The sequence below is a fragment of the Phasianus colchicus genome, chromosome 21, assembly GCF_987193195.1.
Source record: "Phasianus colchicus chromosome 21, bPhaCol1.hap1.1, whole genome shotgun sequence".
Lineage (NCBI taxonomy): Eukaryota > Metazoa > Chordata > Aves > Galliformes > Phasianidae > Phasianus > Phasianus colchicus.
In genome coordinates, this window is record NC_143456.1 from 3,623,816 (window position 1) to 3,637,917 (window position 14,102).

At 50.0% G+C, this 14,102-nt stretch overlaps 1 protein-coding gene across 8 annotated transcripts; it reads right to left on the reverse strand.

The window, feature by feature from the left end:
* Positions 1-454: 454 nt before the first annotated feature.
* On the reverse strand, positions 455-12,620 carry LAT2 (linker for activation of T cells family member 2). Of its 8 annotated transcripts, none has more exons than XR_016459179.1 (13): positions 9,158-12,616; positions 8,552-8,588; positions 7,608-7,651; positions 6,921-6,969; positions 6,608-6,651; positions 6,168-6,206; positions 5,729-5,759; positions 5,460-5,515; positions 5,237-5,296; positions 4,852-5,121; positions 4,662-4,749; positions 2,759-3,861; positions 455-2,382 (listed from the first exon to the last, which is right to left on the reverse strand). XR_016459179.1 is itself a non-coding variant. In XM_090122261.1 (13 exons), the coding sequence occupies exons 2-12, from the start codon at positions 9,243-9,245 to the stop codon at positions 4,664-4,666; spliced, it is 804 nt and encodes a 267-aa protein (XP_089978387.1). In that variant the 5' UTR covers positions 9,246-9,263; positions 12,043-12,617; the 3' UTR covers positions 455-3,861; positions 4,662-4,663. The 8 variants fall into 8 exon arrangements, 7 of the variants coding, with proteins under 7 accessions (XP_089978387.1, XP_031447751.2, XP_031447754.2 ...); XM_090122261.1 differs by having other exon boundaries at positions 455-3,861; positions 9,158-9,263; positions 12,043-12,617; XM_031591891.2 differs by having other exon boundaries at positions 455-3,861; positions 9,158-11,951; positions 12,043-12,616.
* Positions 12,621-14,102: the final 1,482 nt, after the last annotated feature.

Here is a 14,102-nt window from a genome sequence, read left to right on the forward strand (position 1 = left end):
TAATGATTACACCTCCTGACTAATCATGAGAGGTGGCCTCACTGAAGCCAAGAAGGAAAAGTTTTTGCACAGAAAGAGACCTTAATGAGGTTACAATTAAGGCATGTTGTGCAGGCGCCGTTCTGGGTGCTATTTTTGTGTGATGGTAAGGAAGGTATTTCCACCAAACAAGTACAGGAGAACAGCAGATATTTCTTAATGGTCCCAGCTAATTGTTTAGGACATTGATAGCTACTTGTTACAGATATTACATCTATAATATTTTAAAAATATATAAATTCAGGGGTGCTCTGCATTTGCATTCCATTCTCTTTTCTCGATTGTCCAGATTAAGTAATGTCATTTTACAGTAGTTTCAGAGTACCAAAAAGCTACAGCATCATGGTTTCCTCTCTGCCTGGTTTTGGAAACCACCTTGCGAGCTCAGAGGAGCAATAAAGTGTGACATGCAGAGTGAAAACAAATATAAATTTAATGTGACCACCTCTGCATCTGGTATCAGATATGCATCTCTAAGCAGAGCTGTCTTGAAGTAACTAAATACATTCTGGTTATAGCAGTGGAACAAAGCATGGTAGAGGTACAACTTACTGGTACCTGCCCTTCACCCCAGCATCCCGTTGCCCACACCATGTTGTTTCAGTGCCAAACTGATCTTTACTTGCAGTATCAGCCCAGAGGCCAGCCCTTGCACTGAAGCCACAGCTGGTTACACCCTTCATTTCTCTGATTCAGCCACAGGGGTGATGAGTTTTAGCAGCAAAGGCATAGCATTCTAAATTGCACCCTCAAGACTTTCTGCAGCTCCTCTGACAGAGCTCTAAGACAAAGGAAATCAAGATGATTAGTTAAAGCAGAGACACTTTTGATTTTGCTCCTGATTGAAATAAGGGAAACAGCTCTTATGGATACAGTACTCATAGGTACATTGTCCTCTCGCTAGATATTAATCAAATTGTGGTAAGTTTGATTTGCTGACAGTGATTTGTCACTACTAGCACACTGTTAAATATGTGACTTACAGTGTTGTATTACAGACACAGCATCACAGCTTTCGTCCATAAGAGCTTAAATAAAGCACATTATTTAGACAGTAGGCTAATATTCCCTTGTCTAAGCAGTTTGCTCTGGTGGTGCCAGTGCAGGAGTGATAAACTCAGAGGATCACAGGTGCTCTTTCTGTCTGATGAGCAGCTTTCTTTTCAGCATATTTGCTGGGTGCCTTTCAGCTTCACTTTGGAGCCAATTCACTTACAAGTTAATACTCCACAGCACTGGGGGGATTTAGTTATACTCACCTTTACTGAGAAGAGGAACAGCATCAATCTGAGAGGCCATCAGCCTCTTGTGCCAAACCTGATTGCTCCCTGTGAGTGCAGAGCTGCTGCTTTCTGGTAGCTAGGTAAAGCTTCCCAGCTCCATTAGCCAGACTGGCAAGGCCAAAACTACATTTCTAATGTGTCTTCTACATTGAAAACAGGAAGCAAATTGCTCACTTGGCTGTCTCCCTGATGTGAGGAAAAAGAGCTACGTGTACCCAAGGGAGATGTCAGCGCCCTCTGAATTACTCTCAGGCAACACAACGATCTGACAGTTTGGGTTTAGCACCTGAAATCCTTACATACCTGAAAATGAGTTCTGAAAGGACAGTTAATCAGTGAACACGTGTATGTGCTCACCCACTGCAGAGAGAAAGCTCACGTTTCAGAACAAGACTGAAAACATCAATGAAGTTTCCCTCAGCAGTGCCTGGATATCTTCCAGCACAATGAGATCACTGGCTGAAAAGCACTTCAGGAGCTTTACAACCCTAAGGAAGGATTTGCTGCTCTCTGCAGCTGGCTGCTCTGGAAATTGGAAGGAGGGCAATTTGCTCGGACTCCCACTAAGGTGAGGGAATGTACACCAAATCTATTGCTCTGCCTGCTTACACTCTGCAGCTTTCAGATTCTGGCAATGAAGGAAACTCATTGCAGGAAAATGTAATTGCTCTAATCCCCCTCCCTGCTTAGCAAAGAGAGCAGTAAATCTTGCATTTTAATCTTTTGGCAGCACACTCACCTATTGGATGGAACATCCCAGGAGGTCTTTGAATCTACCACTGCACGCCAAGAATCTTTTAACTGCTGCTAATCATTCCCAAGCATTTAATGTCTCCCTCTGGTAACGAGATGAACCACAAGTGGGAGCAGCATCATGGCACATCACTGAGAATGCAGCTCACCCTTTTCCTCTAGCAGATCCTGAAAAATCTGTGATCTGCAGCAATTGGTGAAACGTGAGAGCTTCTTCAGAGAAGTCACCAGCAATAGCAATTTCATGGGCCAGGTGCTCTGTTTCAGTAGCAAAGGCATCTCCTCATTTCCCTGGCTGTCCATGAGCCTGTGCAGAGCCAGCACGTCTGTTTGTGAGGTTGTGTCCCCTACTTGTGCAAAGTTTCAGCATTTAAACATCAGAAACCAGAGTGTGAGCAAAAGCTGAAGGGAAGGGTTGGGGCAGGCAGAAAGGCAGGCTGCTGTAGCTGCATGGGCACATCATGCACTGCATTCTGTATTCCTAGAGTCCCGTGGGAGCAGGAATGCATGCATTTGTAGCAGCTACAAGTACATTTCCCAAGCCAAACACCAACCCACCTGCTGCTGCAGCTACGCAAAGAGTGGCCCCACACTCTCAGCAATTCTGCTGAAAATAGAGCTGAGCACATACAGCAGGAAGCACCTGACATCCTCTTCTCCCACTCCAGGGCTCTCACCCTTACCTCCACTTCTCTGCTCGTTCTGACCAGCCCTGGAGATGTGTGCTGTGGGCTGTGTCCCTTCTTGAAGTGCAGTTCTGAGACAGTTCTGAGAAATAAGGCTGCACGGAGCGATGTTTTCTCCCAGCAGGATCCCACACGTCACCCTGGGTCACTTCTGCATGTGCTCCCACGTCAGCCTGTGTCACTCGATCACAGAAACAACACGCACATTGCAGCCAACCACGATAGAAAAACCTGGATTTTCTTTGAGGGCTTTTCAATTTTAATAAATAAGTGCACGAGGGCCCAAGAGACAAGGGTTACATTTCAGGACTGATATTCCAAATCTCAAACAGCGCTGCAGTTTGTGAGGCTGAGAGCTGTGGATCAAACCTCATCAGTCCTTGCAGTGTCTTTGTATAGTTATAAAGCAGATGAGGAAACACGAGGAGAACTGCCACAGACACTGTGAATTACAAGCTGCAGATGAGGGCTTAATCCTCTTTAGTCCTTAGCTTTTGTAACAGTCTGGTATCTCATTGAGCTCCAGAGAAGTGCTGCTGCTGTAAAAGCAACCTCTGCCTTGCCAGTTCCTCTCCTGTAGGAAACAGCTTCTGGAGGAGAGCGTAGGAACTAAATCAAAACCTAATCCCTGCCTTTGAATACCGCCGTGCATGAGTCAGCCTGACAAATTAAGTAGTTGGCTTCACTGCCGCTCGGCAATTTAAAGAATCATTTCACGCTTGGCAGGAGACAGCATTGCACAGAGCAGCCGTGCTCCCTCCAGCAGGCAGGCCTGGAGGGGAAACAGGACCAGGAGCTCACAGTGTGTCCATGGGTGCTGCTGCTGGGCAGGCTTTGCTCCTGAGCAGAGCTCTTCCTCCGGTTGCATGATTGCTGTTGGATGTCAGGGCTTCAAGCAGAGCATCTCTTCCTTTCAGCAACACCTGTCCCGTGTGATCTTGGGCACAATTTGGGGAAAAGATGTGACTGAGGGATGGAGAATGCCTCTTTCCTGGTGTACGTGCTGGCTGGGTGGACTTGTGCAGCTCGGCAAAGGGCTTCTTCAGACTTCATGCAGAACACTTGAAATCAGAGGGGGGAAGCAGTGAGTCTTGTAACTCCTGCAAACAGCAGGGAGATAAGCAAAAAGCAGGCAGAACATGCTGTAATTAACACACAAATGTAATCCCTGACATTTCTCGTGGAAGAGAAATAAATGCAGGGTTGCCCATAGAAGTGAGTGCTGCAGCCCTTTGCATTTAGTTCAAGGGTGACCTGGCCTCCCTCCCTCCAGATACTGCTCAAGTTTGAACCAAGTACTGCAATGAGGAGAGCGGGGTGGCTGTGCTTTGGATGCTGGGGGCAAACCTGAAATGTTCTGTATGGCTTCAGAAAGATCCCATCAAGGAGCCTGCCCACCCCTGGTCGGTGGTGAGCAGCAGGAGCCTGCTCAGTTTGTGCTGGTAAATCCCAAAGGCTGGAGCTGCACAGGGCTCCTGCAGGCTCTCAGAGAGCAAAACCATGAGGGGAGTGGAACTGGTCCCAGTCCCTCCCCCAGCCAGGCTCTGGTTGAAGCAGGGTGACCAGCATGTAGACACACCACAGATGTACGTATGAGCACAGTGTGAAGTTTTTCCTGCAGCTCTCTGCAGGTGCTTTAACTTTTGGCTGTCTGCAGGAGCTCAGTATCAGCAGCCAGCAGCTTGCTGCTGAGAGCAGAGCAAAGCATGCAGCAGGAGCAGGGCTCCAGGTGTCCCCTGCTGAGCTCTGCCTCTGTGCTGCAAACCAGAAGGGTTTGGGGCTCTGCCTGCAGTGCGTGGCTCGGAGTTGATCTGAAGTAGTTCTGTGCTACTGCAAGTTCCCCAAGAAAAAAACACAATCCTTGCCTTCAACAAGTGTGTCAAATATTTGCTCCCATTACCTTCACTTTGGTGGCAGGACGGCACCTATCCTTGGGTCTGTGTTGACGTAGTCTGGCTCCTCATCCTTGCTCTCTGCGTACAGCGTGGCTAACAGGGATGGAAAGCAGCCATCAGCAATGGGGATGGTCTTAAAACACTCCCACCATACACACAGTGTGCCCTGTCACAGCAAATTCACAGATACGTCACCAGCAGTGAGCCGGGCTCTAGAGAGTGCACAGGTGGGATAGCAGCCACCACCACAGCAACATCCAAGGCAGAGATTTGCACGCTGCCCTGCATACTTGTAGTTATTGGGGATAAAAACACCTCGAGATGTGGTGATGCCTGCATGGCCCTGAGCACAGTGCAGCACAGCAGCACCCTGCCCACCATGAGCAGCTGCTGAGGACAAACCTTCTGCTTGCTGCACCTTCCAGACTTCTATTGCTGTGCTGTTCTCGTAGTCTTCTGCATCATCTACAAGTAAGAAGAGTTTGGACGGGTGATGCTGAACAGTAAATGAGATAAAATTGGGCCTTTGAGGCTAAACCTCATTAAGGCTCAGTACGAAACACAGCAGCACCACACTTACCCAGCTCAGAGCTGCAAGGATCTCTAATGACAACATTCTGGTAGGAATGTGAGTCCTCATCTTTGGCAGAGAGAGAAAAGGGGAACGAGGGAAATGTGAGTGACCCAGGGGAGCCTCGGCATCTGCAGGGCTTTGTGCTTTTGGCAGCTGCCTGCAAGTGAAGCTGTTTGCCCTTTGCATGCTGTGCTGGCTGCTGGAGAAGGGAGAGCACTGAAGACCTTACCATTGGGTGGGGAGAAGAACCTGTTGTGGCTGTAGTAATCCAGTGGGATAGGCTCCCTATAGAAGGAAAGCTGCGCTCAGCCTCTGCCACCCAAATGCACCCAGCCTGAAGGAGAGCAGTAGGCTGGGGCAGCAGCTGCACGGCCTCCAGACCCCACAAAGCATCACCCACAGAGGTGATAAGGGCCTGCAGTGCCACAGCCCTATGTGGGGTGACACAGGAGCTGTCTCGGTGACAAAGGAGATGGAAAGTGCACCCACAGCACTTACACGTAGGCAGCATCCCCATGTAGGCAGTCCTCTGCAAACAAAGAGATTCCCATTAACACACCACACTGCAGCAACAACCCCCAAACACCCCAATTCTCCTGAGCATAGGCACAGTGATCAGCCCTGCAGGCAGCAAGCCCCAAAGCCACCGAGGCAGCACTAAGCAGGGCTGGGAGCCCCGAGCAGACCAGGACAGGCCCTGCAAAACAGCAGGGAGATTGGAATTATCCCCTATTTTGAGAAGCAGAGTGCAGCTCCGTGCAGCAATAACTCACTGGGCTGGTGCCAGCTCCAGGAGGGAACCAGGGGCTGCTGCAAGCATTCTGTCCCCTCTTCTTAGCTGCTCAGCATAGCTTAAATGCAGTGAGTCAGAGCTTGCAAGGCCAGCTCCCATCACTTGGCCATCACAAGCCACCCAGAGCTGTCACACAGCACATACCTGTCAGGAAGTTCTGGTAGCGGGGCTCAGAACTGCTCTCTGGGACAAAGCACAGGCATGTTAGAGGGCTACGAGGGCTGGGGGACACCCAGCACCAGCAGCACAGAGATGGGGAATGGTTGGGGTGGGCTGTAGGTTGTCCACCCCTATTGCTCTAAGTTAGACTGGTGAGCTGCAGCAAAGCAGCCTGCATGTAACCCTCAGGATCCCATCAGCTGTGCAGACCACCACAAGCCCCAGACACGGCTGCAACAACCTTTGCACCACCCAACTTTTTTTTTTTACAGCACAGCTCAGGGTGTGGGCACTGAGCTTCTGTTTTTCCCCCCAACCAGTGGGAGCTCCCAGCTACGTAAAGTGAAAGAGTTGCAACACCCGCATGTTTTGCAAATGGATTTTGCACCATCACTACGCACGGATCTGCAGCCGCTGATGCTCACCAAAGCCAACGTGACAGGAGGTGCTGAGTTCCTCGGGGGCTTTCCTGAAAGAAAGAGCTTTCTTTGTGGCTGGGGCTTGAAGGAAAAGAGAGCTAAAACCTCAACTCTGACCAAGCAGCAGGAAAAGCTCTGCCTGATGACAACGGGAAACACATTGAGCAATGGGAGTGGATGAGTTTGGGGTGGGGATGGCCATGCAGCAGTTATCAGTGCGGGGTGTTTTTTGAGTGTGGTGATGGGGAGGAGGGGATTTCTCAGGTTCAGAGAAGTGGGTGCTTCTATAGCTAGGATGTGCCTCGTGCTTTCCACCTACCTTGTCAAGTTTTTGGGTTCCTTGATCCGTTCTGGCCTTCGGGTCACAGCTAACAGCAAAAACAAAACGAGACAGCAGTGAGCACAGCATCCAACACTGTGGGCTCCCCAGCATTGCAAAACATCTTCCAAACTATTCCTCAAACACATACCAGGGCCAAAACGGGAAATGAGCAGTGAGAAACACGCTGTGTGTACATCAGAGGGATCCACAAACCTAATTGCTGCCTTATTTCCTATTTTCCCCCAAATTCACTCCGTCTGGCAGCCTTTGGCATGCTCAGCACCAATTGCAAGATGCACTGCTGGGTTGCAAGCTTGGCTCAGCTCGAAACAAAGACTTTTAGGGGCTGTTTTGGGCAGGGCAGGGAGCAGCCTTGGTGGCTGGGGATGGTGACATTTGCTGCAGACCCCAACAGCACGCTGGCCAGAGCAGAAATCAAAAGGTCAGTGTGCAGCAAGCAGGAAGCAGAGAGAGGTGATGGCAGATGAGTCACTGCGCTCACCCACAGCCCCGCTCCCACAGCATGAGCAGAAGCCTTCCAGAGCCCACGCCGACTCTCCCATGGTGTTGCTTTAGTGACTCATTCTCAAAGAAAGCATGGATTTTGGTGGGAGCACCCCAGAGGCATCAAAAGTGCCTTCTAGGTGGCTTTGGGACCATCCTTCCCCATAGGGTCCTACTCACCAGAATAGGACCGAATCACCTCAAACCGCTGCGGGCGTTCCAGCCTGGAAGAAACAGAAGCACCACATCAGCTGAATTTGGGGTGTATAACATGGAAACCAGGGTGAGGGCTGCAGGTGGACCCACAGGGACCCTGGGGATGCTCTTCCTCACAGCCTCTCCTCCTGGCCTCTGTGGTCAAGGTGTGCTTGCGGCCCATGGGCAGATGAGCTCAGGGTGACAAACCCTGCCCTGACACTTTGTGCACCAAAACATCACATCCACACAGGACAAAGCGAGTGCTCTGCCATGGTGAGGCCTCACACATGGCACCGTGAGCCCCGTGCTGGGCAGCCTGACCTCCTTCATACCACGCTTGCTCCTTGATGAAGGGTTAAAAACACTTCGTTGTTGCTGTTCATAATATCATTTAAGCTGTGGTTTGTCTGTTAGCGAAGGAAATAAGGGGGTGTATGTGTGTGTATGGTGGTGTTTCCTTCACTGCTCGTGCAGCAGCTGTAGGGCTCTGCCGCGCGGCCCCACCGGCACCGGGCAGCGCTTTGCTGATGGAGCACATGGGATTGGCAGGGTTGTGCCCTCTCTGCTTTTCCATTCCTTTTTCCAGCAGGTTACTGACTCACGGGCCTCGTGGTCACTGCTTCATTTGGGATTATTCCTTATGATTGTGTTCCCCTTTATCGGGATGCATCGCCTCGCGCGCTGCCAGCAGCAGAGCTGGGGTGCAGATGTGTTTATAAATGCATTCTGTATATCCGATAATATAAATCCCTATTAATGGTTATATCCTATAATACAGATACCTAATAATGGTACACAGACGTTTGCTATTGTTTGACATTACTCTGCCCTGGCTGAGTGATGTGCAGCGCACGCACCAGGTCCAGCTCTGACTTCTGTCTCCCAGACAGGTTTTGGGGCAAAACACAACAGCAAAAGGAACTTACTGACTCCTCTGGTTGCTGTCCTTTCCTCGCTTTGTAGCTGAAAGAAAAGAGAAGAAAAAAAAAAAAAAAAAAGCTTGATGCAAAAGCGTGATACAGACATTCAAGACAAGAAAGGGAAGAACCTCAAACTTCTCGTGGGGCCACCAGCCCCATCCTGTGGCTTCTCAACCACCATAGAATTGTTTGAGTTGGAAGGTACCCCCAAAGGCCATCTGGTCCCACTGCCTGCAGTGCACAGGGACCCCACAGCCCCAGCAGTGCTCACAGCCCTCCAAGCCTGACCTTGGGGATGTACAGGGATGGGCACCACCAACTCTCTGGGCAGCTTGCACAGTCCTTCACCACCCTTATCGGAAACGACTTCTTCATTATACTCAGTCTAAATCTCCCCTCTTTTAGCCTGAAACAATTTCCCCTTGTTAAATCACAACAAACCCTACTAAAGATTCCGTCCCCTCCTTCCTTGCAGCCCTTTAGACACCAAAAGGCCGCTCTCAGCCCTCCGCAGAGCCTCCTCTTCTCCAGCAGCACACCCTGCACAGAGGGAAAACCTCAGGAGCAAAGCAGCCACCCGTTGCAAGCCAGGGTCCCATGGCAGAGCCTTACCATAGAGCTGGCACCTGACGCAGGCACTCACAGCCATCCCAAGCAGCATCAGTGCAGCGGCTGCCCACAGCAGCTCTGGCTGTGCCATGGCCCGGCCACATCCAGCCTGGAACACAGTGGTGAAAACTGCTGTCATTTCCACCCAGAACCAGCCCTGCTCTCCCTTCCATGCCGTACACAAACAGCAGTGACCATATTTTTTGTTCAATAATCAGCATGGCAAAAATAAATACCCAAACAAACAAAAAAAACAACCCAAATGTGCATCTGTATTTCGGATAGAAACAGCAGCTGGACTCTGCCCTGCTTCGCACCTTCTCCCTTCACTCGTATAAAGCAATAAATAACATTTCCCTGCCCAAGCTGCCAGCCACAGCCATGCACCCCAGCACCACACAGACCCCAGCCCAAGCAGTGGGAGGTTTGTGGCCCCACACCAGTACTGATGGCTGGGGCACAAAGCGTTGCTGTGCTGCTGCTGCTCCAGTAAAAGCAGTTTTGGAGGTGTTTTGGTTTTGGGGTTGTTTGTTTTCAGCTGTGCAAAGCTGAGAGATGTGGACAGCACTGACCTACTTTGTGCCACTGCAGGGCATCTCCCTTCCAGATGTGGCTTTATTTCTACAGACACGAACAGCAGAAAGGGGTATTTCCCAAATCCCTCTCTGTAATCTGTGTCTGATGGGGCATCACGCTTCTGTTCCCCATCATAAGCACCACACCAGCCTGATGGACACTATTTGCATGCAAGGCAATTAAAATCTTTTTTTTTTTTTTTTTTTTTGTTACAAAACCTCCTCTCATAACATACAAGATCTCATTTTTGCTGTATCAAAAACACCTTGTGAACCTCATGAGGTTTGCTGTCATTTCAAGAGCCCGACGGTGCCACGTTTCGCAGCCAGCACTTCAGCATTTGGGTAAAGCAGCTTTAATTCCCTCCCCAAAAATTCCATATTCCTTACAAATTTAACTAAAAAAATAGTAAAAATGTCACCCAGATGAGGATGTCTGGAGCCCTGGGGAAGGTAATACGGAGCAGGTACCCAGCACGTGGGTGCCAAGGTAAGGAAACTCACATCTGTGTCAGAAAGGAACTGATGGGAGAGGGCAGTGGAGCCCTTTACGACAAGCAGGAGGCATTTACCCACTGCTGCTGGGATAGAAATAAAACATCTGGAAGGCTGAACACACTTTCCTTGGTCTCTCCAGCCCTAAATGAAGGGTTTCACCCAGCAGGGCTGCCTGCACCAGCTATGGAGGGAGACCTGGGGTCAGCAGTGGGCTCAGAGCTCCCACATTTTTAGGCTGCTGAAGCAGAGGGCACACAAGCATCCATCTGCCAGGATGCCCTGGAAGGCAAAAGTATTCCCTCCCTTCCTGAAAGTTAATTTTGTGGCCTTCAATTTGCAACAAATTGAGGCTCGTTCAGGTTGATTGGGTGAGTCACTGGTGTAAAACCCAAAAAAGAGGAGAGCTTATTTTAAAAACTTGCTGTACGAAATGTAGCACATGGGCTTATGGAACAGATGCAATATTCCACTTGTCTCAGCCTCTAACATTTCTAAGAAAAGAAACACAATTTTCTGCCTGCCTCCGTTGCACAGATTTCCACAGAAGCCGTTTAGAAATGGAAATCTCCGACCAAAGGGAGATCCTGTGGTTGGGAGCACAGCAGTGACAGCGCTGGGCCTTCAGACAAGCTCTGTGCAGAGGCCCCATCTCCTACCACATTTGACACCAGCTTAAATTATCTCAGGAAAGCTGCTGTGGTAGAGATACAGTCTGCTTTTGTGCAGCTATTCAAGCAGAACGTGCTTTGTTTTACACCAGAAGACGCAGCTCAGTAGAACATAGGACAAGAGGGACAACTGGAATCCATACGTGAACTCCCCCAGAGATGAGCATTTGGGGCAATTCAGTTGCACAAACATCTCAGCTGGAAAACAGAGCACACAATCCTGCTCACAGCACGAGGATGTATTCCATGGAAATATCCTGTAATTGCTCCCAGCTTCCCTTGTCTTGGGCAGCACTGAAGCCACGCACTGCTCTTCCACATGGGGGGATGCCAGAATAGGAAGTGAGGATATAAGCAACTTGTATGTAGGTAGGTGCTCCTGTGTCACAAGTAACCTCATCTACTCCAAAGCTCCAATGAACCCCAATGAACGTGAGCCAGCACAAGATTATCCCATAATTATCCCTGGTTTTGCTGCCCGTGTTGCCCTGAACATCGATCACGGGAGAAAAACAATGCAAAGACACGGCTCTTCTTTCTCACTCACATTGGTGACCCCAAACACAGCCAAGTAAGAAGCTCACACGTTCATTAAGAAGCCATTAAGTCCCGAACCAGAAGGAAAACCCAATGGGAGCAGCCAACGATTGGGTTTTGGAATGGAAAGCACAGCAGTCCCAGAAGCAGGAGCCAAAAGCGGGGGTGAGGGCAGCTCAGCACAGAAGGACCCCAAAATACACTCGATTTCTGAGAAGAAAATGCAGAAAAGTATAATAAAAAAAAAAAAAAAAAAGCCATGCTGCCATGTGCAGATGGGGTCAGGAGGTACAGAAAATAATGCTGTAGGACAGACAAGCCAGACTGCAGTCTCATCTTTGCTTCCAGAGGGGTCTCAGTGCTGCTGAGGAGGCGCATTTGGTGATTTCCATACCTTGAAGCTCAGCAGACGATGGATGTGAGCAGCAGAGCAGCATCCAGCACGGAGCTCTTCAGAAAGAGTTTGCAGGGATGACCTCGAACCCTCATCAAAGCAGCCACCGAGATCCAGTCCGGGATCTGTGAGCTCACAGCCACCGTGGGGGGAAAAACCTGCCCGTCCCCGTGCCTCCGCAGGACCCCACGCCACGCTCAGCCCGGCCCACCTTACCCACAGCCTCAGCTGGCCGTCCTCTTCTGTCCCATCTCCTCGTGTGGGCGCTGGAGATGGCTCCTCCGGGGATCGTTAGCCAGCTGCTGGTTTCCTTCCCCCATCTGAATCATTAACCCCAACATCCGCCGGTCAGCCCCTCTCCGGTTCGCACGAGCTCAGCTCCCGCAGAAGCAGAAGCAGTTCGTTTTTATGGGCTGCAGGCAGAGGAAGAGGCTCCGATAGCAAAGATTGCGCGGCAACGGCCACGCATTGTGCTGGAGCCCTCAAAGGCCACGTTGGGCTGATGTCCCCAAAATGTCCCATGCCAGCAATAACCTCTCAGCAAAGCGCTTTGGGATCGCTGCTGTTGTGCTGGATGTCACTGGGGCAGGAGGAAGGCAGAGCCTCAGAAAGGGCAGCCAGGAGGTGGAAATCACAGCGAGCAGCCAAGCCGAGAGCCAACCAAGAGCCATTCCCATCCAACGCAGTAAGAACAAACCCACGTCTCTGGCACATGGCAGAGCTGGCACAGCTGGCATTATTCCATCGCACTCCTAAAGAAGCAAAAGCCAACCCAAAGCAGTAGCTTGTGATCTTTTATTTCCTTTCTTTTTTTTTTTGCACTTGAAACTAATAAGGAGGGCTTATGAATGAGGTTCATAGATAACTCTATTGGCTCCAAGCCCTGTCTCAGCACAGGAGATGAGTATCCTGCTCTAAGAATAGGACACACAGCAGCCCCGTTATTTATAGTCACCAGAGTGTAACAGCCAGCACAGCACACGTCCTACAACTGCTAACAGAACAGTGCAGCTGCACCAGACCCTCCACACACACAAATGATTCAGTACAGGGAAATGTATTGAGGTTAGCTGGCATGATGCTGCAACCCGTGAGCTGCATCCAGCTCGCTCCTACCCGGATGGTAACTCTTCTATCATGAGAATGATAAAATAATCATCTGTTTTGTAAATCATCTGTATCTGCACGTCTGGGACGGGAAACTTTGTTATCAGGCTTTCAGAGGAAACCTTGCCTTGTCAAGATAGCTGGCTGCTGCACCAGCCTATGCAGTGATGCTTGCACTTCATTCTGATTCACGACAGAGGTGCAAAAATAATTGCGTGTGCCACCCAGAACAGCTCCCAGAAGAAATCCAGGCACGGAGAGCTGCCTCAAAACCAGCACTGGAGCAGAGAGCAGGAGAGCAAGGCTCAGCACTGGATCGTTTGTTTGGCTTACAGCTGTGCAAGGGGTGTGATGTAATGGGAAGTGCACTTCTGCTGCCAGGGCAGTTGCCACACAACGGACATTTCCAGCAGAGCCCTCTGCTATGAGGCAACTTACGAGCAGCTCTTTCTCTGTTTGAACATAAGCTGACAATAAGTATAAAAAAACCCCATTGCTTATAGCAGAAACATTGCTCTGAACATGCTGGAGGTGATTACAGTTCCTCCTTTGCAGATCAGAAGTTTTATTAGGAACAGTCAATGCTAAAAACGTCCTGTTTACCCACCTACCGCCCCCTGACCTGTCTCACAACTTCAGAGCTGACTGCTGCAGTGTGGACACCCCCAAATTACCATGGGCTGCAGCAAAGGCCCTGTGTTAGGCTTTGTGGAACGACTGCTCAGCTGCAGTAGAGCAGATGGAAGCTGCCCCGTGCTCAAAGAGCAGCACAAAGGACAGCAAAGCAACCATTCAGAGCAGCAGTGTCTTCCCAACCTCAATACAGCAGCTCTGAGCAGGGAGATGCCCTCCAAAGACATCAGTCCTTTTGCAATGCTGCTCTCATGCCCATTTCTATGCCCTTCCTGACCTAACACAGCAGCCGGCTTCCATTCCCTTCATCCAGTGCAATGAATTACATGAAATGCCACACTCCAGCTCCATCTTTCTCTGACCTTTTCCAAAGCTTAACCATTTCAGCTTCCCTCTTGTGAGCAAACACCTAACGCTTACCTTCAGTCCACTTCACCAACTCAACCAAACCCTCTTCTTTCTTCTCCTTTTTCATACGTAGCTCATCAGCTACAGACAGACCTTGGGCCCCACAGAGGCTGTAGGAATGCAGTTTT